The sequence below is a fragment of the Meriones unguiculatus genome, chromosome 12 (genome assembly GCF_030254825.1).
Source record: "Meriones unguiculatus strain TT.TT164.6M chromosome 12, Bangor_MerUng_6.1, whole genome shotgun sequence".
Lineage (NCBI taxonomy): Eukaryota > Metazoa > Chordata > Mammalia > Rodentia > Muridae > Meriones > Meriones unguiculatus.
Window position 1 is genome coordinate 67,343,149 of NC_083360.1, and position 26,011 is coordinate 67,369,159.

General features: G+C 40.5%; 1 protein-coding gene across 2 annotated transcripts in view; it reads left to right on the plus strand.

Annotated features, from left to right (window-relative positions):
- Focad (focadhesin) overlaps positions 1-26,011 on the plus strand; it is a 315,631-nt gene that overhangs the window by 50,474 nt on the left and 239,146 nt on the right. For both annotated transcript variants that reach the window (XM_060365822.1, XM_060365823.1), the window contains exon 5: positions 9,774-9,878. In XM_060365822.1, the coding sequence (XP_060221805.1) occupies positions 9,774-9,878 (105 nt within the window). The remainder of the gene's footprint in view (positions 1-9,773; positions 9,879-26,011) is intronic.

The window sequence follows — 26,011 nt, forward strand, 5'->3', positions numbered from 1 at the left end:
TTAGTTTTTCTTCACTTATTTCTTAAAATACTGCTATAGTGAGAACTTCCCAATGTATCCTCTGGTTACTTTCAAGTATAATTTATAAAGGTAAAGCAGGACAAACACACATATGCTTTTCTATTTACTAAATTCCAAAGAGGTTGGGGCTGGAAAGGGCTCACTGAACAGTTAAGAGCATTTCCTGCTCTTCTGGAAGATCTGTGTTCAGTTCCCATCACCTACCTCCCGGAGGCTTACAGTGATCTGCAACTCCAGTCTTGCCAGGCACCTGCATACATGTGCACATAGCCACATGCACACATTCATTCCTGCACAGATTTAAAAGGAGAAAGTTAACTCTTTACCGAAGAATTTTCAGGCATCCTTAGATATGTCCAGTTAGGCTTTCTTTTAAAAAAAATTGTGATGGATCATCATGGATATAATTATGGCTTTAAATATACTTAAAACTCCCATTCTTTGAGGTTTTATTATTGTCCTATTTCTAAGGCTGTTTTTGGATTCACTCTTTGGAAGCAGCCTGGGGAGGGGTGTTAAATAAAGTCTAAAAACTCCCATTGTTTGGTGATTTTCATGAATTATTAGTGTGTTTGGATGGGAGGGATGGAAAGAAAACAGCCTCTCAAAAAGGCACTTTTTGCAGCTGACTTATGTTACCTTGCGGGATCCGGCTGGTGTTGCTAGGTCTCTCCTTGCAGAAATTTGCAATGTGGCTGATTTGGCTGTATAGTTGATAGTCTTCAACACAGCTGAGTTTTTATATGCCTTCTGAGTATTTATTCCTTATTCTGCCTGGAATCTAAATAGTTGTAATATTGCAAGTATATGATTAAGGTTTACTAAATGAAAATAAACACTCTGAAAATGAAACAAAACAAAACAAAACAAAACAAACAAAACCAAACACTGCCTTGCCTCCACAAAGTTGTCTCATTGCTTGTTAATATGCATATTATATTGATTATGTTTCTCCTGTGTTTATAATTCTTTCATTGTCTACCTGTGCAGTCTTTGAAAGGATGGCTTTCTATAAATATAGCCAGTAATACTATTGTCATTAATTGAAACCAGCTAACTAAATAGCAGATTTGGTTGTTAAAGAGAGAGCCCATGTTCTAGTGTCTTTTCTTTCTTTTTGGGATAGGGTCCCCCTATGTAGCCCTGGCTATCCTGGAACTCACTATGTAAACTAGGCTGGCTTTTGAAGTCTTAAGAGATCTTCCTGCCTCTGCCTTCTGAGTGCTGGAATTAAAGGAATTCACTACCATGCTGGGTCATATTTTCAATGTAAATGTGTTAAATCCTGTAATTGGAGAACTAAATTTACCTTCAGAGCTTTCCTTAACAGCCAAACACAATAGTATCTTTGCTGTATCTGTCCAAACTTGGCATATAATTCTTGTGTTTGCTCTAATGATGTTACAGTGAGGAAAGCAGATGTATGCTTTTGGTTTAGGAGGAAAGATTGTCACTGCATTGTTTCTCATATTAGCCTACAGTATAAACTACATGTGTAATCTCTGTTCAGACAGATTGTACTGTGCTGCTAGGCTGTACTATGAGGGCTTGACAGGGTCCCGATGGTCACAGGAGGCTTTCCCAAGGAAGCAATGCTAACATGAGATTAAAGAATAGTACAAGTTATGCAAGCAGATGGGAGAGGCTAGAACTTTCCATTTATAGGAAATATTGTATGACAAATTTCTGTTATGGGAGGACAAAGAATGCTCAAAGCAAAGGGAGAGACCCGTTTGAGATGAGGCCGGGAGGGAGGTGGGGGCCAGATAGTGCAGGTAATGATGGGTGATTCAGGAAATTTGGGTCTTTATCTTGGATACAGTGGGAAACTATCCAAGCGTTTCATCTCATAGACGTTGAGGGTTCTGAAGTGATAACTTTGGCTTCAGCATGAGGATAAAGTTCTAAGTATTGGCTTTGGAGTAAAGCCCTTATGAGGAAACAGGAGCATTAATTGAGGTGGCTGTGACTCTTGTTCTAGAGCAGTGGTTCACAACCTGTGGGTTGAGACCCCTTTGGGTCAAATGACTTTTTTTACAGGGGTAACATCAGATATTCTGCATATCAGATATTTGCATTATGAGTTAAAACAGTAGTGGAACTATGGTCGTGAAGTTATCAGTGCAGTTATGGCTAGGGTCACCACAACATGAGGGACTGCATTACAGGGTCTGGCATTGGAAGGTTGAGAGCCACTGTTCTAGATAGTAGACTAATGTAGAGAATCACGTGTGTAGGAAGAGCGTGAGTTCAGACTTGCAACATGTTGAATATGAGGCCATTCAGCTGCTGAGTGGAGATAGTTAGTAGGCAGCTGGATATGCCCCACCCCCCTTGTAAATGAGACATCTTGAACACATTCTACTATGAATACACTAGGCATAATATCTAATCAGCTCTTTTTGGTCCTGATTAAAGTCTTTGCTTTGAGTTGTTAATTAACTTTTCTGTGTACCTGTGTACCTCAGACTCAGGCAGCCTGCTTGTCTAAAAGCTAATTCCAGTTCCTGAAATAGTCCTCTGATGGCCACTTTCTCAAATTTGACATTTAATTTTTTAAAAATTCATTTTTAGCTTAAGGACTATTTTATTAGAGTTTGAAAGGGGGAAAAACAAACAAACCAAAAAACAAAACAAACCAAGAGTGCAGGTGAGCTGAAAATCCTGGCACATATTGGGAGGAGGGGGATGGAGATAAATTCATGCCTTCAGTGTTAGGTATGAAGGTTCGAGAGATATTGAGAAAGCCCAGAATTTCAGAGAAAGTATGCTTAGGCTTTGGCCAGTATCCAACCGAGAGATTGAGGAAAAGGTAGGCTTGTTTGAGTTTGAGTTCAGAAAATCAGGTGGGCCGCATGGCAGAGGCTCTGTAAGTGGCTGTCAGAAAAGCTTTTTGTTTGTGCTACACTGTGGCTCTATGCCAGTTCTTAATAAAAAACAGTTGCCTTTAAGTTTTTGCTCATAGTGTTTAGGTGACAATCAAACAATCTATTTGTCTTCAGAGTCCTTCCTCAAGTGAGATTATCACTCCCTCTCCCCATCTATTTTGAACTAAATTTTAAGCTTTATACATGTAGGCAAAGGGTCCACACTGAGCCCCACCCTATTCGGCTGTCTTTCGACCCCAGTTCTTTTAAAATAACTAATCAAGCTGTGCATCCTTTTTTTTTTTTTAAATTAAAAAAGGGGTAGACACTTTTAAACTGTGAAAGTAGTAAGTGGCTTTTTTGTTGTTATTCAAAGGGAAGCTTGGAGTCAATTTTATTAGTACTTAAAACAAAAACAAAAATAAAAACCAGGCTAAGTAAGCTGTAGATCTTACAGGCAGCCTCCTGGAGGAGGAATAGAAAAGAGAGACAGTCATTTGAGTTAGGCTGGCAAGGAGATCAGCCACAGGGTCTCGGAAAGACAAGCAGACCTGACAGGACCCCTTTCCCCCCTGTGCTTTGTAGAGACTGTGCTGGGGGCACTATTTTTTTGAGGAAAAGTAGTATATTATTTCATGAAAGGGATAATTATGCTTTCTACCTTTTTAGCATGGCTTTTGGTGAACCCACCTCCCTCAGGGGTAGTCCTTTGGCCAGGTAATTAACCTGCCTCGCTGGATTGACTCTTAAGAGATGGGGCAATGGCATGTCTCTCTCCAGAAGTGGATTGCAATCTTGGTTAGGAAACAAAATTTCCTTAATGGGCTTTCAATACTACTGTAACATTCCCGCCTCTGAATAGGTTGCTTTGGATCCACACTGGAGATTACAGTATACAGACACTTCTGGGATTTCTCCTTCCAGCCCGGACAGAACCAAGGACATCTCTCTAAAAAATTTATTTATTTATTTAATGTATATGAATGCTCTATCTGCATGTACACCTGCACGCCAGAAGAGGACATCAGATTATCTTATAGATGGTTGTGAGCCACCATGTCATTGCTGGGAATTGAACTCAGGACCTCTGGAAGAGCAGTCAGTACTCTTAACCTCTGGGCCATCTTGCCAGCTCCTGAGAACTGGATCATGGCCTAGGACACAAATTAGGGCCCTGTCTCTAAACTGTCTGATTTCTGTCTCTTGTGCTCTGTGTTATTCCCTGTATAGAGGGAACCCTAATAGCTCTTAGGAAATTGGGTGATGATTGACTCTGGCTTCTTTCTGTTGGGTGGGGTCCCTGGGCGTGGCATTTAGGATACACCTCCAGTGGTCCCATCTTGGGGACCTTGAAAATGCTCCAGTGGTTACATTGCTCTAACTGCCAGATGTTGGGAGGAAAAGAAGTCCTTGACTGGTGCCTGTACAGAGAAGTGAAGGAGAAGCAAAGGCAAGATTCTTAGCCTTACAAGCCCCAGGCAGGGAACCAGAACTAGAGCCGAGGACTTGTTAAAATGTACAAATCAGAGCCCCTTAGAATCTCTCCTTGGGCTCACAAGAGCCTCCATCCACTGGGATCCTCCTCATTTTTCCGTTTGAATTCAAAGGCTGGACTAGAGAGGGATGAGTCCAGGATCTACTATCAGACAGTTTGATAGCTGTTGGAGTGCTTAGAATCATAGTGTGAGGGCCTTCCAGATGCTTGGTCCTGGACTGTAGTCACCTGTGCTTTGAGGAGCTTTTATACTATCTCCATATGAGCTACTAGGAGGTTTGAGCAGTTCAGTCCCTTCATGGTTGTCACATATTCCAGGGAAAGTTGAAGCCACCTCTCTTGGGATTCTTAGTCTCAGTAATATAAGAATTTAAGAATGCACTCAGGGCTTGCACATACCTGTAATCTCAGCAGAGGCAGGCAGATCTCTGTGAGCTCGAGGTCAGCCTGGTCTAAAAAGTAAGTCTAAGACAGCCAAGGCTACACAAAGAAACCCTGACTCAAAAAAGAAAACAAACAAGCAAAGAAATAGAAAACCTACCCCCCCCCCAAAAAAAAAAAAGACTCTAAAGAAAGCTTGAGGACAATTTTATTAGAGTTTGAAAGAAAACTCCAGGCCAGGAAGCTGTAAATCTCAGTAGCTGCCTGGAGGAAGAAGATAAGAGAGAGAAAGCCATGCTGTTTGAGTTAAGCCAACACGGAGGTCAGCCACATGGTATACAAGCAGCCTCAAGGTAGGAGGCGAATTTCAGAGACAGAATGAAAAAGCTCAGAGTACCAGAGTCAGAGAGAGTGTATTTAGGCTGTGGCCAGTATCCAAAGACAAGGCAGAAGGAAACAGAAAAGCTGCAGCTGGGTCGGGACTCAGGAGGACAGGTGCGGTGGAGCCTCGTGCCCCTCCTAGGGACTACTGAAAAACTTGCTTTTGATCATCTTCTTGTTTTATAAACCACTTTTTTAGAGAGTCCTGATGAAAAGTAGGAAATGGTAGGATTAGAAAGCCTTGGCAATTTTAGGTTGTGTGAGAGATTCTTCCAAGGCCTGGTTTTAATTTTCCCTGGGATGTAGAGGGAGCTGGCGTCTGAAACCAGATCTAGATGTATGGAATTTGAACAAACTAAAGCCAGTTGAAATTGGAATCCTAGTTTTAGTTTGAAAACAGAAAAAGTTTCTGTGCACAGTCTTTCCAAGTGTTTAAAATAATTGTAAGGTTTGCCTTTTTTTTTTTTCTTTTAAATCTAATATGGATGGACATCTTTCCATGCTGCTGTTTACAAGATTGCTTGCACCACTATTAACAAATACTGGCAGACGTGTCATAGTTTCAGCATTTCCCTACTTGCGAACATTTATTTTTTGCAGATAGTTAACACAGTGCAGCGTCTTCCTTTGAGTCTATGAAAAGGCTAACCGTGGGGGGGGGCCTAGATGTACAGTGTGTGTGAGCAGGGCATCTTCATCTGAGAGTTTTAGAGATGCTATAAAGTGGCTTTCCACAAAGGCTGACGCAGTGGGAAGGTGTGTGTGTCCCCACTCACTCATCTGGTTGCTGTGAGTCTTATTCGTTGGGGCTTGCGTGGCTATATTATGTTGCCTTTCTTTTTTATGTCCTCCATCTTGTCTGTCATGCAGCTTAAAAATATTTATTCTCTTACTGCAATTTTTTTTCCCTTTAGAATCCTTCTCAGTACCTTTCTTGAAACTGAGTTATATATTGTTTTTGTTTATTCTTCTCCTTAACTATTATTTGAATATTTTTCTTTTAAAAAATTATAGTTAAGTTCTTCTGTTATTCATATTGATCCCACATTTTTATTTACTAAATTCTTTCTTGTGTTTGCTTTTTTATTTATATTAAAAATAATATATAACTTGCATATTATAAAGTCAGCATTTTAAAATACTGCGTTAGCTAATTTTTAGTGTATTTCCAACTGTGTACACTTGTGAGTTATCTATTCTGTGCTTGGCTGGAAGCTAGGACTTCAGATGAGTTAGGCAAGTGCTCATCACAGAAAGGTCCCACCATGCTGAATGAGGCAGGATGAAATCTCGAGACCTGGTTTATTATCTTTAGTGAATTTACAAAAATGGAAGAGTCATATCCTAGGGAGGCTCTGAGGAGATTGAGTGACTTTGTGTCACTTGGTGACTGAGGCTGGACAGTCCCAGCTAGGGCAGGTTCTTCAGCTGAAGGCTCTTTTAGCTTAATTTCCAAGCTGAAAATCTCTGGGTCTTTGTAAAGGAGAGCGTTGCATGGGAGGAATCACTCCTTGTGACCCAGGTTCCTCCTAGGCCAGGTCCCTAATTCCGACTAAAATAAATGGATGCAGAGTTGTAAAGGAGCAGTTCATTTCAAGTTTGTGAATGCTGAGAAGGCTTCCTTCTAAGCAAGAGCAGTCTGGATATTTAGAGGAGCATTTGGGAGTCTTGTTGGAAGAATCTTAGCAATCCCAATGGACAGAAGCAGGCCAGACCTCCATTATCTAATGAGGCCTCCAGGAGGTGCCCACAAACCCTCCTGAGACAGTTAGCCATGTTTCAGCTTTTGTATTGGCATCTCTGAGGTGGGCTGCTCTAGGACTGTGGCCTATCCCTTGCAGATGCCTACCTCCCTAGGAAAAGGATTGGTCCTTGGTCAGCATCACGAAGCTTTCCAAAGCAACCAGTGAGGAAATGTCTCTGAGCCTTTCTTTGGAGATCATCTTGTACCTCCTGCTGCTGTGTAAAAACAAGCATGACCCCTTTGTACTTGTGCGCTCTGAGCAGACCCTGTGACTGCCTGTGGGGTCCCCAGACCTTCCATCACCTGTTCTGTCACCATCAAAGAAGGCTCTCAACTAAAGCACAGACCTAGTTCCTTCAACATTCTGTTGAAATGCTCTTGGTATGGGTCTGTGGCCTTGGTCCTATTTTGCCCATCCATTCCCACCCCCAGTTGTGTATCAAACTGTCTATGTTAGCGTGAAGTATTTCCAGAAGCTTTCTCTTATAAAATATAATATGCTATGCACACTATAAATTTTTTATATACTATAAAAATTCCTCTGTTTAATTTTATTGCGTCATAGTGAGATTAACTGGTCATTTTGTTCACCGAGGTAAAGTGCCATGAAATTGTTACAATTATTTAGGGGTATGTGAGCAAAGCTAATCTTTGACAGCCATCCAAGAAATGACATAGAGGATATAATCTTGTGTTTGGTGTGTTTGTGTATGCATGTGTGTGTGTGTGTGTGTGAGAGAGAGAGAGAGAGAGAGAGAGAAAGAGAAAACAGAGTGTGAGAGTGAGTAAGCATTTATGTGAGTGGGCTTGCCTGTTTGTGTGCATATAGAAGCCAGGGGTCAGTGTGGGTGTCTTCTCATTGTATTGCTCTCCACTGTATTTTTTTTCTCCTTTATCCTTTTGATATAAGAGTCTTTCATTGAACCCCATTTCTCTTCCCTACCCCATCCTAAGTCCTAGGATTACAGATGTTCACTGCCATGCCCACCTTTTATATGGGTTTTAGGGATCCAAATCAGGCCTTATGCTTGATCAACAAGTACTTTACCACTGAGTGCCAGAGAGTATCTTTGCTTGAAGGCTTTCATTTGGTGTGGGGTTCTGTTTATAGTGGCTTTATACTTGAGAAAGTCCATGCACTGTGATCCCTGTCACAGAAGGTTTATATGTGACTCTACACTTGTTTGAGCATATAAGAGGATTCATATGAAAAGGAAGAACTACTATTGAAAGTACTGTGGAAAATTCCTCAACTGGAAGGGAAATGTTGACAGTCCTGGAAGAGTCTGGGAGTGTCATCAGTAGTGCTGTGAAGTGGAAATACAACATGAGCCATGTGTTTGAGCTACAAGGTGCTCAGAGTTTTCTAATAGCTGGGGTGCAGAGATGGTGCGGTGGTTAGCAGTACTGGCTGTTCTTCCATAGGACCCAGGTTTGATTCCCAGCACCCACATCAGGTAACTCACAACTACCTCTAACTCTAGCTCCTGAGGGATCTAAAACCTCTGCAGGCATGCACACACACAAACGATAAAATAAACTTAACTTTTTTGATAACCAGATTTAAAGAGTAAAAAGAAACTGATGATACTAATTTCAACAATGAGCTTTATGTAAGCCCAAATATCAAAATGCAATTTAAACATGGAGTCATATTTTATGTTCTTATTTTTTAAAAATATTTTTATGTGTATGGGTATTTTGCATGTACAATATCTGTCAACCACGTGCATTTCTGGTGCTCACAGAGGTCAGAAAAGGTATTAGGTCCTTTGGAATTGGAGTTACAGATGCTATGTGGGTATTGGGAATCAAATGAGATCTTTGGAAGAGCAGTCAGAGCTTTAACCACTGAGCCATCTCTTTAGCCCATCATTCTCTCTAATTTAATCTGTCCCTCCTTTTATGTTGAAGTTTTAAAATCCAGCAGATGTTTTACATACAGTATATCTGGGTTGGGACTAACAATATTACCTCTGTGTCCAGTAGCTAAGTAATAGCCATGGTTATTGACTGCTGTAGTCTACTGTATAGTCAAATGTCTTGTCAGCTGGAAAAATTTAAACGCCATTAAAATGTACAGTTAGTCACAGCTCTTGTAAATGCCACAAATCATGAGAAGTTTAAGTCTTTTCCTGACCTTGAAGTTAGTGCAGATGGGGAGTCCTTTGTTCTGTATGGTATGACCAATGATATTCTACGAACTTAGGAGAATGCTTAGGTTATAGTATGTTCAATAAATGTTAGCAAACGTGATTTTTAAAAGTTACTTAAAAGGTAGTAAATAATTTTTAAAGGTTTCTTTTTAGTTCATAAGGGAGACTAATTTTAAAAAGGTATCTATTTTTCTTTTTGATATATTTGTTCTATTTCTTAAAGAATAAGAACTTTTAAAGTATAATTCCTCTTTTTATTAATTCTCTTTTAATGGCTTTTATTTTGCTTTAATTGGTTCCTTGGCTCACTCTTGAGTGGTTGATCCATTTCACATGTCTGGTTATTTTTCATGGTCTGCTAATATTTATAAATGACTTGATCATTTATTCTGGGTAACTGATGTGGTCACTGACTCGAATTATGTGGGCTAATGTTTGCTTTTTTTTTCTCTGATTGATTTTCCTCATGTGTGTGTAGGGAGGTGATTGAGAGCTGGTTTGATTCTTTGGCCATGTTTTCCTTTTTCATACATGGGTCTTGGCTGTGCAGAAGAGTGAGCTGAGCGTCTGTAGGTGCCCACTGCCCAGGGTGGGATTGGAGGGCCGTGTAGCTCATTAGAGCGCTTGACTAGTGTGCAAGGCTCTTGTTTTAATATCTTGTGTCACACCTGCCTAGCGTATTCGTTTTAAGTCTAGAACATTCAGCATGTTTTTATATTTCTTTATAGGAATATGCCCGGTTTGATAAAAGCCCTTATAAAACTATTACAAATCCAAGCGCTAAAGGAAGGACAAAACGGGGAGAAAGACATTCGGGGTCTGTATTCTATCAGGTAAGTCTTCTCTACTATTGTTTTCTATTGATTAAAAATTACATTTAGTGTGTGCATGTGTGTATGAATGTATGGGTGTCAGTGTGCGTATGTTTGAGTGCTCTGTGTTGTTCATGATTGTGCGTGTGTGTGCGTGTGTGTGAGTATATGTGCGTGTGCATGTGTAGAAGTTGGAGGATAACTTTTGGGAGTCATTTTCTCCTTTCACCATGTAGGTGCAAGTATCAACTTAAGTCAGCAGGCTTGGCATCAGAGGCTTTTCTACTAAGCTGTTTTGCTGTCCTTCTCCCTCCCTTTATATTTAAAGGAATTTTTACATCATTAGCTAACTTATGAACTTAGGAATGAGTTTTTAAGCCAGTAGGATATTCAGGCAGTCGTTGTGGAAAGTGACTGTCTCAAAGACCTGTAGGAATGGCAGAGCTGACAACATGGGCCTCACCAGGGTGGTTTTCAGGGTTGCTTCTCTGGAACTGAAATGTGTTACTCAAAATTGAAGTGATTTTTTTTTCCCTTTAAAATATGTAACTGTCACTGAGTGTGTAATCTTTGCACGTAGATTACACACCCAGGTAGGTAGAAGCAAAAGGGTCAACACTTCTGAATACAGGAGACCTGTCTTAACAACAACATGCTGTTTTCTCTCAGAACTTTGAAAACTGAAGAGCTCATTGAGCAAATATTTTTAAAGCACAGGAATTTGTATGGGGCAGGAAGGCAAGCTTCTTCACCTTGGAAAGTAATAGGAGACACTTGTTTGCAAGTGTAATTACCAGGGTCAAGAAATAACATTTACTTTCTCTTTGTCATCTGTAGACTGTGATAAGGTAGAGTTACTTTAAAAAGAAAATACACAGCAATAACTACAGAATGCACTGGATTTTGTGGAGGAGTTTTTAATAAACTGAGTAGGGTGTCCTACTCCATTTGTGATGATGATGTCATTTATACTCATTAGCTCCCAGAAAGCCATTTCATTTTTTCTTCCTCCCTTTTCCCAACACACACACAGACAGAGTTTCTTCCTGTAACAGCCCTGGCTGCCCTGGAGCTCACTCTGTGGAACAGGCTGGCCTGGAACACACAGAGATCTTACTGCCTCTGCTAAGATTTAAGGCTTGCACCACCACACCCAGCCTCAGTGAAAGTACTATAGAAACTTGTATACAGGACAAGTGTTCCAAATGGATAAATATTCCTTTCTTTTCCTCCCTCACTTCTCTCTCCTTTTCTCTTTTTCTTTTTTGTTTTCTTCTTTCCTTCCTTCCTTCCTTCCTTCCTTCCTTCCTTCCTTCCTTCCTTCTTCCTTTCTTTCTTCCTTCCTTCCTCCTTCCTTCTTTCCTTCCTTCCTTCCTTCCTTCCTTCCTTCCTTCCTTCCTTCTTTCTTTCTTTCTCCTTCCTTCCTTCCTTCCTTCCTTCCTTCCTTCCTTCTCTCTCTCTCTCTCTCTCTCTCTCTCTCTCTCTCTCTCTCTTCTTTCAGCATGGTAGTAAAGCAAGTTTTATAATGCAGCTTATTTTTACAACTTATTTTTCATCATGACCTTGAGCAGAATTGATCCTGAATAGCTGGTGAGTGGATCTTAGTATTTTTGGAGAGGCACTTGTCTCGCCCCATGTTTAAAAGAAATGAAAAATTTTGTCTAAATTTCCAGGATAGAAAATAATTCCATTTCATTGTTGTTCCATTATTTATTCATTTTCTGTAGAGAAGCTGCTAAGGGCTTTAATCATCTTGTATGACAGTTTTATTGAGATGTAATTCAAAGATCACACGAGGGACACATTTAAAGTGTACAGTTCAGTGGTTTCATCCACAGTTATGGAATTTTCACTATAGTTAAATTTAGAACATTTCTTCCTCCCCCACAGAAATTCCTCATCCCATTAGCAGTCAGTTTATATTTCCCTCCTACCCAGGAGGGTATTTTAAATCTTTGGTTCTCCATATTGCCTGCTCATCAGAACCACCTGGGTATGCTTCAAAAGAAACAAATGTGACACCATCCAAATAGCTCACTGGGCTAGAATCTCTGCCAAGGGCCTTACTCCTTTTTAAAATGCTCCCAAGAGGATCTGGTTTTCAGTGAGCACATGGGGCAGGAGGCTGCTGTCTGTCATGCACACTGCCGACCCTGGATCTCTGCTTAGGTCTAAAGTGGATGCTAGGGATCTGACAAGCACCCAGGTGATGCTGCTGCTCTTCCCACCCATGCTTGCCAAGCAGCAGAGCCCCCATAGCATGAGCAGTGCCTGGGAACTTGTTAAAAGGCATCTGCTTAGGCCATGTTGCAGGCTGCTTGAATCAGAGCCTGCAGTTTGAAAGCTATTTGTAGGTAACTCTTGGACTCACTAATGTTTAAGAAGTATAAGTTTAGATGGTGGTCAAGTGAACTGTTATATTATATAGCAACATTATGGTTATCCTCAGGTTAATACTGATTGTCCTTACTGTGTGTGATCGACTTCACTCATCTGCCTTGTCTCACCTGCTGTCCCTTCTATAATTCATTTTGTCTTATTACTGGTTTTTCTAACCATGGTCTTATTTTCATGAGGCAATAGGCACGAGGTACGTATAGGGAGCCCATGTTAAGGAACTAAAGAGAAATGAATATGTAAGTTTTGCCTTGGAATAAGGTGGCACACTAAGAGGTCCAAATCAATCACCTGAGTTGTCGTAAATCCGGTAATGTTTATGGAGAGCCCTTATGTGAATGGCTGTTTGGCATTATAAATCTGTAGAGTGTAATTGAGTGTATTAGAGCCTGAAGTTCCCCCAGAGGGGATTGTGGATGGCGGGAGCAGGGGGAAAGTAAGTCTGAAGTACAGATTCCCCTCAAGAGAGCTATGATTACCTGAGTCAAGCATAAAATTGTCGTGCTGTTTTAGAGCCTTCTTTGCCATGTGTTGGTTAGCAGTTTCAACCACCCTTACAGAGGCAGCTGCTGAAAGGGACTTAGAACTTCACTGAGAGGCACAGGATTACTTTAAAACTACAGTATGGCAAATAATTGGCTTTTTGCACATGAAGCTAATCTGTATTTTTTCAAGATAATTAAGGAGTTTGCCATTAAATAGCTGTGTTTTAAAAATGTTTGCCTCTTTGTTCAAATGGCTGATTAATTTGAATCATAGTGACAGAGATTACATGGTCATTTTAACTGGGTCTGTGGAATGGCTTATGGCATGTAGGTGTGGGACAGAATATGTGAGACCCGGGGCCCTAGTGAAGCTGCTCCTTCTGTTGGGCTCACAGTTCAGTGGTTCTCAATGTCTGTACGAATAAAGAAGATCTGAGAGCTACTTAGAACCACTGCTTCTCAGTGTCCCATGCCAGAGATGCTCATTCATCCCATAGTTTTCTGTGACTCAGGAGTCAGCATGTTCATCCAGTTGATTCCTGATATGAATGTAGGTCGTTTTGTGTCTCACACTTAGGTAATCTTTCTTCAGGCCCCAAGAACTTGATGGCACCACATATGGGTTGCAAAAACCCCAGATTGTTTAGGATAGAGGGTATGTTGGGTGGCTTAGGTCCACTTCTTTTCTTCAGTATGACATGTATGGTCGTCAGCATCAAGGAACCAAGTTTGTCTTACCATCTAAAATGGAGAGGCGAGGAGCAGAACTGCATGAATCTAAAGAAAAACCAAGCCAAAGAGAGTAAGCAGGTGCAAAGAGGTAGGAGGTCCCGGATTCATTCAGTGACCTAATTCTATGACTTTGACACATGCTAGTGTCTTTATGGTCGGATGGTGGGCCGGAGGTTGTGGGAGCAGGAGAGGAAGAGAGTCCTAACTACCCTCTTAGAAACCCACACAGGTTGCCGGAGCTTCCTCTGCATGAGGAGTTTATCCTCAGAGTTTTCCATATGCAGTTTTGCAACCTGGGTCTGAATCACACACTTGTCTTGGGATTTGAGTGCAGCTGATTACTGATTATGCTTAGAGAAAAAAAACTGGATGATGATTGTTGCTGATAAAGTTGATCTTGCCCTTGTAAGCATCTTTTTTGAACTTCCTGGTTTAATCGGGATTGGATGGCTATATTTTAATAGGACTGCAGCTATTGTTACCTTTGAGTTCGGGAGTAACTGGGAGAAAAAAGGGAGTTCTTGCAATTAGCTCAGGAGCTTTAAACAAGTGCAGAAGCACCAAGCGTGTTAAGTCCCCACTGCAGCTGTGCTTTAGTGCCTTCTAAGGAATTTCTCAATATTACTGTGACTGAACCTGGCTTAGAATGGGTCAGCCTGAGGCTCTGATGCTTTTCAGTTTCCCATGTATCCCTTGTGAGAAGGTCTTGTAGAGAATTGCTAGCCTTGGTTACAATGAGGTGATGGGGTGTCAGCCTTGCCAGACCATTAGATCTTTTAAGAAGTGGGAGGATTCTGAGCGAATCCTCCTGATTAAATGCTGGCAGCCAATCCCATTTTTTCTTTTTTTAAACTATGAGGTTGGCAGACACAACATGTCTGCTCACCGGATACCGTCTGTGGACAGCGAAGTTTATGACCTGCTTGAGGAACTGAAACCATTTTTCAGAACTGTAGAAATGCTTTTCTACTTGTAAACAAATTTTAAACTTATTAACATGGTATTTTCATTCTATTGCTATTAAGGCATCTTTTAGTGTAGACTTTCTTTTCCTCCCTTTGTTGGGTCTGGATTGTTGGCTGCAAGTGTGAATAACTAAATTCATATGATTTGCCAGCTATTAGAGGCTAGTTTTCTCATTTGCTTTGTAATGTGCCGTCTCTATGAAGTTTCATCCTGTGCTTTGCTTTCCTTTTTCTCTGCATATTCATACTATGGCAATCTTTTTACAGTCTCTCTTCTCTCAGCAAAGGCGAGGAAATAGCTGTGAATTCATGAGCAGTGACTGCTTGTTCCAGAACTTGTGCTTTATTCTGATGTGCCAGACAGCGGCTGACATGCACAAATATCAAATGTTCAGAATCCTGTCCGTGGGAAGCTGTAGTTTGTGGAATGAGGGAATGTTTAATGACTTGGCAGATGGTGTACTCTGAAGTAGGCAACGAGGTCAATAGCAAAGGATGGTTGGACCCTGATTGACACTCTGCATCCTATGTGTGTGTTTAGTCCTCTATGTGCAGTTTCTATGAGTAGAGAATTAAGGATTTAAGGATCCGAAAGGCTGAGAAACTTAATAATTTATGTTGATTCTCTGAGTTACTAAAGTCAGATTTATCCCTTTAGGTAATCAAATACAGAAAAAGGAGAGCTAGAGAGATCCAGAAAACACTAATATGCACTTACAGAGACTGGTTTGTGGTTGTGGTTATTAAAATACAGCCCTATTTTCAATTTTGTTAACTGATTTTTTTTTCTAAGCTGTAACTTTTTGCATTTTTTGCTTACTCTCCATTTTGAAGGACGATGTGGCACCAGTAACTTGAATAGCTCAAACAGTTTCTCCAGTGCCGACATGAGAGAGCTCCATGTGAGAGCTCCACGTGCTGGAGGGGCCCAAGGAAGGCAGAATGACTGTTGGGTGCTCAAGGGAGGGGAGGCCTGCACCTGGCTCAGGAGAGGGGCCCATAGCAAAGACTTTTAAGTTTTAGTTAGGGAACAGTTGGGATTCTTTTTTTCTGTTTTTCTTTTTATTTACTTATTTATTTATTTATTCATTCATTCATTCATTCATTTATTTGTTTGTTTGTTTATTTATTTATCATGTGCTGGATATTGTTTAGGACTGTATGTTATCTTTAGCTTTCAGTTAAAAATTCTTTTAAGGGGGCTGGAGAGATGGCTCAGCAGTTAAGAACATTTGCTGCTCTTCCAGAGGTTTTGAGTTCAATTCCAACACCCACATGGTGGCTCACAGCCAACTGTGATGGAATCTGATTTCCTCTTCTGGTGTGCATGAAAACAGAACGTTCATATACATAAATTAAATAATTTTTTTTAAAACATGCAACCCTTACCCTTCTGTGTCTTTTATGGGATTGACATTTTTGAATAGCGTAAACAGTGCCAAATGGAGCACGCAACTGGCACCAATGATGGCCATCCTGTTGTTCTTTGTGGGTTGAATTTTGCTCACCTCGACAGTCTGTGGTCTGATTCCTTCACCTTGCAGGTGTCACTTTCCTATCATAACTAAGGAGAAATCTGAGGGAAACACATTGAAACTATGAAGAACCAGTTTGTGACAATGGGGAGGCAGAGATGGTTTTAGGGGTGGAAAAATGTCAAATGATCAGGAACAGATGAGATTTTAACTTGGAATTATTATTAGGGAAATACAATTTAATACGATTATTATTTTAATGTACTTCACGTGTTATACAGATATTTATAAAATGAAAAGGCTAACAATTTAAATTATTATGTGGTTGTTGATATTAATTGTGATTTTTGTTTGTTTTTGCTTGAGATGGTATTACCATTTAACTCTGGATCAAGTTGGCCTTAAATTCAGAGGTTTGACTGCCCCTGCCTCACAAGCGCTAGGACTAAAGGTGAATACCACCCAGTTGTGTATTTGTGTGTGTGAGGTAGAAGATGTGTGCAGGAATGTATGTGTCTTGGCATACATGTGGAGGTCAGTCCTCATCTTGCACCTTGTGTGAGGCAGGTGCTCCTCTGGTTCTCTGATGGTTTCACCAAAGTGGCTCATGGAAGACTGTGTCTGGTGCTTCTGTGTCTACTGTGTCTCTATAATAGCAAGAGGATTGCAGATTCACCCTGCTATATCCAGCTTTACGTTGGTGCTAGGCATCTGAACTCGGGCCCTAAGCCTTGCACAGCAAGCTCATTACAAATAGAGTCTTCTCTCTACCCCCTAAGTTTAGAATTCGTAACATAAATTTTATTCTTGTTACTTTGAATTTTGTTCTTACTTCGTGGCCCAGGCTGATCTGAGGCGTGTGATCTCTTGCTTCAGGTTGCAGAGTGCTGGCATTACAGGCATGTGTTATCATTCTGGGCTGAGGTTTAGAAGATTTTTTTCAGTGCTTCTTTTTTATTGAGTTATAATTTATATGCCACAAAATTCTTTTAAGGTGTTTGAGTCAGTGGATTTTATTTAAATTCATGAAATTATCTAATTCCCAGTACTACTTAAATTTAGAACAATGTATCACCTCCAAAGAAAGCCCCATATACAAGGCCAGTTATTCCCATCCACTCCTGGAAAGTACTACTATTTGGTTTCCACATTCTAGAAATTTCATGTGATGAAACCATTCAGTGAGTGGTTTTGTATGTGGGCTTCTTGGCATCATGTTTTCAAGGTTTCTCCTGTGTTGTAACATGTACCAGTGTTTCATTCCCTTTACCTAATTCATGTATATGCCTCATTTTATCTATATCAGCCTTTTTGTTTTGTTTTGTTTTGTTTTGTTTTTGTTTACTAGAAGCTAGTTTTTAGTATTTTGGTTTTTACATTTATTTTGAAATTAACTACTTTAAAAAATTATTAAAAATAAACCTTAGTCTTTTATTGGTGAGGACACTCAGCCATTATTTTAGGTGAGAACATACCATATGTAACATTTTTAGGGAAATGGTGTTTACAGGTCTTCTAAAAACAGGTTGCTAAGCTGAATGTAGCAATTGCCCTAGATATATAGTTTGTTTTAATGTATTGGTACTTACTTGCCATTGGGGAATTACTGTCAGGATCTTCTTTAAGAAACCATTCCAGTTTTCCTTCCTTCCTTCCTTCCTTCCTTCCTTCCTTCCTTCCTTCCTTCCTTCCTTCCTTCCTTCCTCCCTCCCTCCCTCCCTCCCTTCCTTCCTTCTTTCTTTTTTCTCTTTCTTTCTGTTCTACAATGTGTGTTTTATTCTGTATCATTATATCATTCTATATCATTGTATCATTATACATGTTTACATAGTTATAACTCTTAAGAAAATGCCTTTTCTTTAACAGTTATGTATGTAGTGTCTCAATCTTTTACCTTTCCAGTTTTTAAACTTCAACTTAGGAATGTTGTAAAGTTTTAAACTTTTTCATTTAAGTTTAAAGAGCTATGGCAATCTTTATCTAAAGACCACCAGGAGGAGGAAGATGAGGAATGGAGTGTCACAGTTGTTTCTGCCCTGAACCAGCCCAGTGGGACTAAGTTAAAAGAAAAAACAAAACAAAACAAAGCAAGGCAAGGCAGGCAGTAGTTGGGTGAGCATGAGCAGCAGCGTCTGCAGCGCTGTGCACCTTCTTAGCAGTCTGATTGTTTATGTCTACATGAACATTTTGCTTCTGACTTCATTCTTTTTTCTCCTCCAACTATGCATGTCTTTGTTTGTGGTTTTATTAATGATTTTAATCATGTGGGATTTGCAGTTAGGATTGACAGTCATACCTAAGGAATAAGCTTACACATACTATATATCCTCAGCCAGCAATCATCTCTAGAAACTGTTGTGCAAAATTTTCTAAATATAGATACTGTCATAAAAACTGCCATGGTAATTTCAAAAACATGTCTAAGGCCACAAAAATCACTCCATTTTTCTTTTTTGGCTTATTTATTGTGCGTGGTCATGATCATGGTGTATAACTGAATAAAAGAAAGGTCTTTTAAGATCCTTAAGCACCTGTACCTCCCTCCAACCACAAGTCATTACCTTCTTTTTAAAAAGTACCTTTGCATTAGAAGTCTGATTCTCAAACATTGATCCCAGGGAAGGGCAGACCATAGTAAGGAACATATTTAATCAAATCTTCTCCAATCCCTACCTGCCTGACAGACCTAAGGGAAGATGTAACCAGTCAAAAATGTCCAGACTAAAGCACTTTTGCTCTAGTGTTTTCCTGAGGCGCTCCTATGAAAAGCACACAAATACATCTGTTTTCAAATTCTGTTACACAAGGCTTTATGATTACCGCTAATTTGATTCATATTTTTTATTTTTGCAGTAATATTCATGATGTAATACTCAGAACATTTTCTTATTATGCATCTTTGAACTCATCTGCAGAGATTAAAAAAAAAAAAATACCCAGCTTCTTACCAGCATTTTGTAATCAAAATTCCGAGCAGGTAGAGAAATGCTTATAAAATGCATATTTGATGGAGTAAGTGCTGTGCAGTGCTCTGAAAGTGCCAGGGTCACAGCTGCAGACATGGAAATGCACGGTGACTTGCAGGCATTGTTTCTCACACAGAAAAGGCGCTCTGTGCCAGTCATTGAATTCTCAATGTAAATCAAATCATAGCTCTCTGGTACTAAGAGATGAGGCAAAAGGTTGAGGTGACCTAAAGGTTACAGATAACTTTTGCTTCCTGATTTAGCTGCCACAAAGCTAATTTTTTTATTCCTTCATTTCTATTGAGATTGATGCATTTATTCTTGAAAAGGTGACAATGGTTGCATACCTTATTTTATCATTGCCTCTGTGATAGTCTGTGCGCATATCATTCTTCTTTCCCTCTGCTCCTTAATTTCAGATGCATGAACAGCTCTCCACTGTCAATATTACTAGTAAAAGGTGGGGAGCAAAGAAATATTTGCATTCAAGTCTGTAGGCTTCTTTGTGGTCCCCACCCCCCATCCCTGACTCTGAACAGTATTGAGTCTGAAACAAAACTGATTTTTTTCATGATCTATTGTAGTCTTTTATTTATGATTATATGAATAAAGCAGTTTGAGCTGTAAAAGATAACATGGGGACATCTTTGGTGTGTGTTTATGTGTGTTTGTAATTACATTCATTATAGAAATACATTTGACACACAATGAGAAAAAAATATTGAGACAGAGACCCATCTTTTAGGCCAGTTGTGCTCTAACACATAAATTTACCCTGGCGAGTGTTAAGAGGTACTCTTCTGTTTGTTAGGTATTATGTTATATACCTAGAATATCAGAGAATACCAGAGAATTCCTTAGAATATCAGAGAAATGTTGGCATGTCACAAAATAGGAAAGTGCCAAAGAATGTTCAACATATTGGTTCATGTGGCATGCCAAAGAAACTAAAACACAGTAAGACATTTATAGTCACTGGAGGCCAATGGAGGGTGACCTTTCTATTGATTTTGAGCTTTCGAAATGGTGCCATTCTCCTTTAAGGAGAAAGCAGATCTATAGGCTATCTCAGGAGCTAGGAAATTCTGATTTAATCATTTTTTCTTCTGGACACAGCACTTTACTTTCCTAGGAAGCAGACAATGCAGGATGGGTTTTCTCTGTGAGATATAAATAGGTGAGGCCTCAGATTTCACAGACATTGGTCTTAGAGCTATTCAAGCTTGCCGTACAATTACCAGTGGGAGCACCATCTTTTTGGTTTGTTGCCTTTGCAGGATTTGATTTTGTCCTGTGCATCCTCTGCTTGGAATTTATTATTCATGTGGGTTATGCAGCTCCAGCTGTTAGCTATCTACCTTGAGTTTATTTTACAGATGAAGAAACTTTGGGGAGGAGATGGGGGGAGGGTGGGATTGGGAGGAGATGATAGGGAGGCCCACAGCTGGGATACAAAGTGAGTAAGTTGTAATAAATAATAAATTAAAAATTAAAAAAAGTGAGGCTAATTCTCTTGCTTGCGATCCCATGCTTTGCTGGAGAATGTAAGTTTGGAGACGGACATGTAGCTCAGTTGCTGGAGTTCTTGCTTAGTATATGTAGGCCCTGGGTTTGAGCTGCATGAACTGGGCCTGGTGGTGCACACTTACAATCCCAGCAATAGGGAGGCAGAGGCAGGCCATGTAGTGAGTTGGAAGCCAGTCTTGGCTACATGAGACTTGATCTCAAAAAAACCCTTCCAGCCCCTCCCCCCCATAATTCTGTGCTCTTTGCTCCCATTGTTACATTTTCTCTCTCTAGTTTTAGTTTTGTTTGATACAGGGATGTGGCTATATAACAGTAAAAGATTCCCAGGGTAAGGTCTGGCCATGGCTTGTATAAAAACCTCTACAGTGATGACAGCGATGATGGACATCCATACTTTTGCTTGGTTTTCAGAATGTGCTTCCCAGTGGCTACCACCATTAGTTTTTTAAGGGGCACAGTTGACCAGTGGACCATTCCACCATACATTTTGAGGATGGAGTAAATCGACTGTGTAGCTTGACTAGCAGATTTGAGGATGATTGAATTAATGAATCAATTTATTTTAAGAAAAGAGGGTTTTAGTTCAGAGTTCCAGTTCCCTCTCATAATGATAGAGATCTCATGATGGCAGGAAGGAGTATGAGACAGCCATAGTCAGGAGGAAGGAGTGTGAGGCAGCCATCCTCAGGAAGCAGAGAAACACCAGTGCTCAGACCTCTCTGTTCCCTCCTTCCCTGCTTTACTCCCTCCACTCTCTCTTTCCTCCCTCCCCCTTCCCCCTTCTCTCAGTGGCACTTCTAACTTGCAATTTTGGAGTTTAAACTGTGTGTCCTTTCTAACAGCTTGGACTTTCTCATTTGAATACATTTTAACAACGTTGAATGTGACAAACAGCAAGTGAAAGGAAGAAGGAAAAATCTTGAATAATCCATGAATTTAATAATCAAATCTTCAATACATCAGGAGTGAGCTGTACTCAGCCTTATGGCATTTTACATGCTCTAATTATAATATTTTTGATAGGATAATATCTTCATTTTATGTCATACTCAAATTAGCATCTATATTCTCTAATGATGTTTATTTTAGAGTAAGATTTATTTTGTAAAGGAATAACTTTACATTTTTTTTCCATTTTAAGCCTTCTAATTTCTCTTGTGTATCCACTGCTGACTCTTGTTGAGTGTATTTCCGAAAGACATGTAAACCCCAGCCATGCTTAATGACTTTTAGTTATGTGTCAGGCAGGGCCTGGCACCACCCTCTGTTTAGTGTCGTGCTTTCCATTGCTCTTGCTGTGGACTTCCATCAGTGGTTCTGAAACAGACAGTTTTGCTCCAACAGGGACATTAAGTGGAGTAGGAAGACAGCTTTGATTGTCAGTACTTGGAGGGAATACAGGAGCATCTGGTGGAGGGAGGCTGGGTTGCTGCTCAGCAAGCTGTGGTGCATAGGCTAGCCCCCACTGTGAAGACTGTCTATCTGGCATGCCACTGGTGCTAAGAGTAAGTCACTCTTGCGCATGATGGCAGAAATACATCCACTCTATTACTTGAGGGTAAGCCTTTATGTATTATTTTTACGTGTATTCACATATCGATTTGCAGATTCACGAGGGAGAATTTAGCTCTTTGGTTCATTATGCTTAGAGTATAAAAACAATATTTTGGCGATTATGATTGATTTTAGGTTATTTGTATTCATTTGGAATAGGATATACTAGTAATCAAATACTAATCAACAGCAAGAGTCAATGTTTTCATTTTCTATGTCACTTCTTTCAAGATTATCAGCCTCTTATAATCAATATTGTACATTATTCTTTGCAATATTGTCACTTAGGGCGTAATAAATTGTCTGGACAAGTTAATTATCCTGAGGTTTAAATCAGTAATTAATCTGGACCTTTGTTCTGGCATATTCCACTTACTCTAATCTTTAGAGCTTAAGTCCGAGAGGCTGACTGGCATTGGCTGACTCGGTAGCTGGTGAAATAGGCCCTCATTTTCCTGCAACAAAAGTGAATGGTTCCGTGCATTCTGAGTGGAACAGAGCTGTGTCGGCATAAGAGATGTTTTTACACATGTGTGTCATTTGTACTATTTTAAGATGACTATCTTTTTATTTCTGTTGACCTGATTTAACTTGAATTTGTTTTGAGGGAGAGATTGATCTGCAGTTGTTGCCTTGTGGAGGTGGGAGAGACAGGAAGAGGACTAATGGTGACTAAGTAGTTTTTGGGGGGAAGAAGAGGAGGGGTAAGGGTATGAGGAGGAAGGAGCTGATTTCTTTTTCTTTTATTTAATGTGTAGTGGTATTTTGCCTACATGTTTGTCTGTGTTTAGGTGCCCCATCCCCTGGGACTAGAATTATACTGCCACCAGTTGCTGGGAATTGAACCCAGGTCCTCTGGAAGAGCAGCCAGTATACCTAGCCATCTCTCCAGGAGCTGGTTTCTAAGAGAACAATTGGAAAACACCTCAGGGCTTTGTGACTGCAGAAAATCTTTTGTTGTTAATTTCTTAGACTTTTTTTAATTTAAATTTTTTTCTTCACAATTTATTCATTATATATCCTGATTGAAGCCCCCTCCTTCAACTCCCCAATTCCTTCCTCCCTCTTTCCCCTATTCCCTTCCCCTAGGTAACTGACAGGGGGAGTTCTCCACTCTTTTCTTTTTTCTTTTTTTTTATTAGTTACATTTATTTTATTTTATTTTATTAATTACAGTTTATTCATTTTGTATCCCCCCCATAAGCCCCTCCCTCCTCCCCTCCCAATCCCACCCTCCCTCTACTTTCTGCATGCATGCCACTCCCCAAGTCCACTGATAGGGGAGGTTCTCCTCTCCTTTCTGATCTTAGTCTATCAGTTCACATTCCACTCTTTTCTTAAGCAGCCATGAGTGTCACCCTTAGCAGTAGGACTAGTGAGTGGTCCTGTACAAAGCTCCTCCCACCAGCGTGTCTATCAGGACAGCACATAGGAACAGTAACTTCTACCAGTGTCTAAGACCTTGTTCTGCTGTGATGTGCCAAGTGGCATTTAGGACTTGGGAGTATTTAGACTTCATGTCTGTGACAATCAAGATGGAAGGTGATTCTTCATAGGTTTATCTGCCAAAGTGTTTGGAATTTATATACATGATTTTGATATGAGTTTTGAGGCTTGGCATACAAAGTTGTGCTTTCTGTGATGCTCCAAGCAAGGTAGCCACACCCACATGGATCAGTCAGCACTTACCAGCAGTTGGGGAGCAGCTTCTAGCCTGGGTCACAAAGACCAGGTACCCCTAGGAAGGCAGTAGAGTGTCTAAGGTTCCTGCCCAGCTCATTCAGGGCAAGGCAGCAGGTGTGCCTGCCCAGGGGCTGGTGGAGTCCTTGACCCCCATGTCTAGCCTCCTTGGCCATTGACTAGTGTGAGATGGAGGGCGCAAGGAAGGACACCAGATTCTTGGCAGAATGCACCACACTCTCAGGTCATTGCAGCCCAGGTCCTGAGTTGAGCTCCTTGGTCAACCAAGGACCATATTGAAGAGAAGTGATTCTCAGTGATTCTGTAGCTGCTGGATAGCACTCCTCCTCAGAATATCAGGCCTCACTGAGGTCTACCCTCTAGCTGGCATTCTAGACCGTCATCTGTGAAAATGAAGGATGACATGAGACCCACCTGCTAGGAATGGTCTGTGAATGATAGATGCTAAAGAAAGCCACAGATTCAGGGCTTGCTACCCAACAGCACAAGTAGACAAAATCCAGCTTGCTAGCTTCATGGTGGTAAGATACTGCGTGCAGCATTTTGCACTCTGATGACCTCAAAGCACTTTCCTAGCTGCCTTCCAGCACTGGCTCTGCATGGGTACAAACAGGCCAGAGTATGGGAAAGAGACTGTCCTGACCCATCGTCCACACAGGCTTGACCCAGCTTCTTTCAGATTTAAGATGAGCAACCCCTACCCTCACTGTCCTGGCCAGAGCCTCTCCTGGTGGGGCTTGGGAATAGCTGCTTAGGATTCATGTAGCATTAAGTTAACTGTGAATCATTGTGTTAGACCATCCTTAGCAATGGTGGTAATCTGGCATTGAGTGAGAAATAGCCCGTGTTTTAATGAGCAGGCTGCTGGCCTATGAGGTAAGTGCATGATAGAGTAGGTAAGCTTGAAGTGAAAATAAAGAGATGAAGGCATAATAGCCAGAAATCATGGAGAGCTGTTGGAGAGGTAACACAAACCTAGCATTTAAGTGTGATAGATCTATTGAACTTTTTCTTTTATAAAAGGCAGAAGAGATCAGAAAAAGCCATATCCTTGACTTCCTTCTTCAGAGGATTTTACCTTGTAGCAGCTGTCAAAGTATGGGGCATATTAAAATCACCTATAGTTTTAAAGTTGCTTTTACAACTTTGAACACTATTTCTAGAAACCCCAAGGTAACTGTGGTCTGGCATTGCCAAGAGCTCCACTCTGACCTGAGCTGTGCTTTATAGCAAGACTTTATTATATGTGGGTGGGTTTAGGGGATTAGTTGATGATGCTGATGTGCTGGAAATCCCACCATGCTTTAAGGACCAAGAAGAGCCAGTTGCCATGATACATGCTGGTAGCATATGCTGTAGAGGCAGGAGGAGTATGACTCTGATTCAGGCTGGGTTACATCTTTACAAGGCTGGAGAGATGATTGCTCTGTGGATAAAAGTTCTTACAAGCCTGATGGCCTGTGTTCATTTCTAGAACCCACATAAAAAGTCAGATACAGCAGAGTGCATCAGTATCCCCACTGCTATGTGGAGATGGGAAGTGGAGACAGGAGAATTGCCTGGAAGCTGCTTGATCACCTAGTTTTCAGTATACTGTGTAGCAGAAATAAGATATGACTTTCTAAATTTGTCTGATGACTTCCACTCATGCTCCTTGGTACATTGCTCTTCCTTGATAAACAAACAAGTAGAAATAAAAAACGAGTCAAGAGGGTTGCTTCTAAGATATCACTTGAACTGCAGATGTGGCTCAGTAAAGCACTTGCCTAGCACATATGAGGCCATGGGCTTGGTCCTGAGCATTACACAAATAAGTTTAAGGAAACATTTATCTAGATCTACCTGCTGCTAAGCCTGATGACTTGGGTTTACTCCCTACAACCCACACGGTGGAAGGGCCTGCCTCCCAAGAGCTGACCTTTGATTTCCACATTTACTTCACAGTGCCTTTCCTCCCCCAAATGCATTAACAAATGTAAAGTTAAAAACAAAAACACGGTACGTTTATAGTTGTTATTAGTCTTTTGAACTATTGAAAAAAAAAAGACTTGTGTTATGTTTTTTCATTCTTTTAAGGCCCCATTCTCTGAGAATCCTCCAGGTTTCAGATCCTATGTTTAATAAATCCCTCTTAGATACTTTAATGGAAGTGGGCCACGTAATATAAATTTCTGTACAACAGTAGTTTTAAGCACTTTCAATTTGGAAACTTTGCCTTTTGAGATGGGAAGAATATTGTCTTTTTCTTTATCCTAAATATGCTGAGGGAAGCAAAACCCTGTACTGAGAAGGTAGAAAAGACGAGAATGGACTGGAGAGATGGCACAGTGGTAAGAGTCCTTTCTGGCTGCA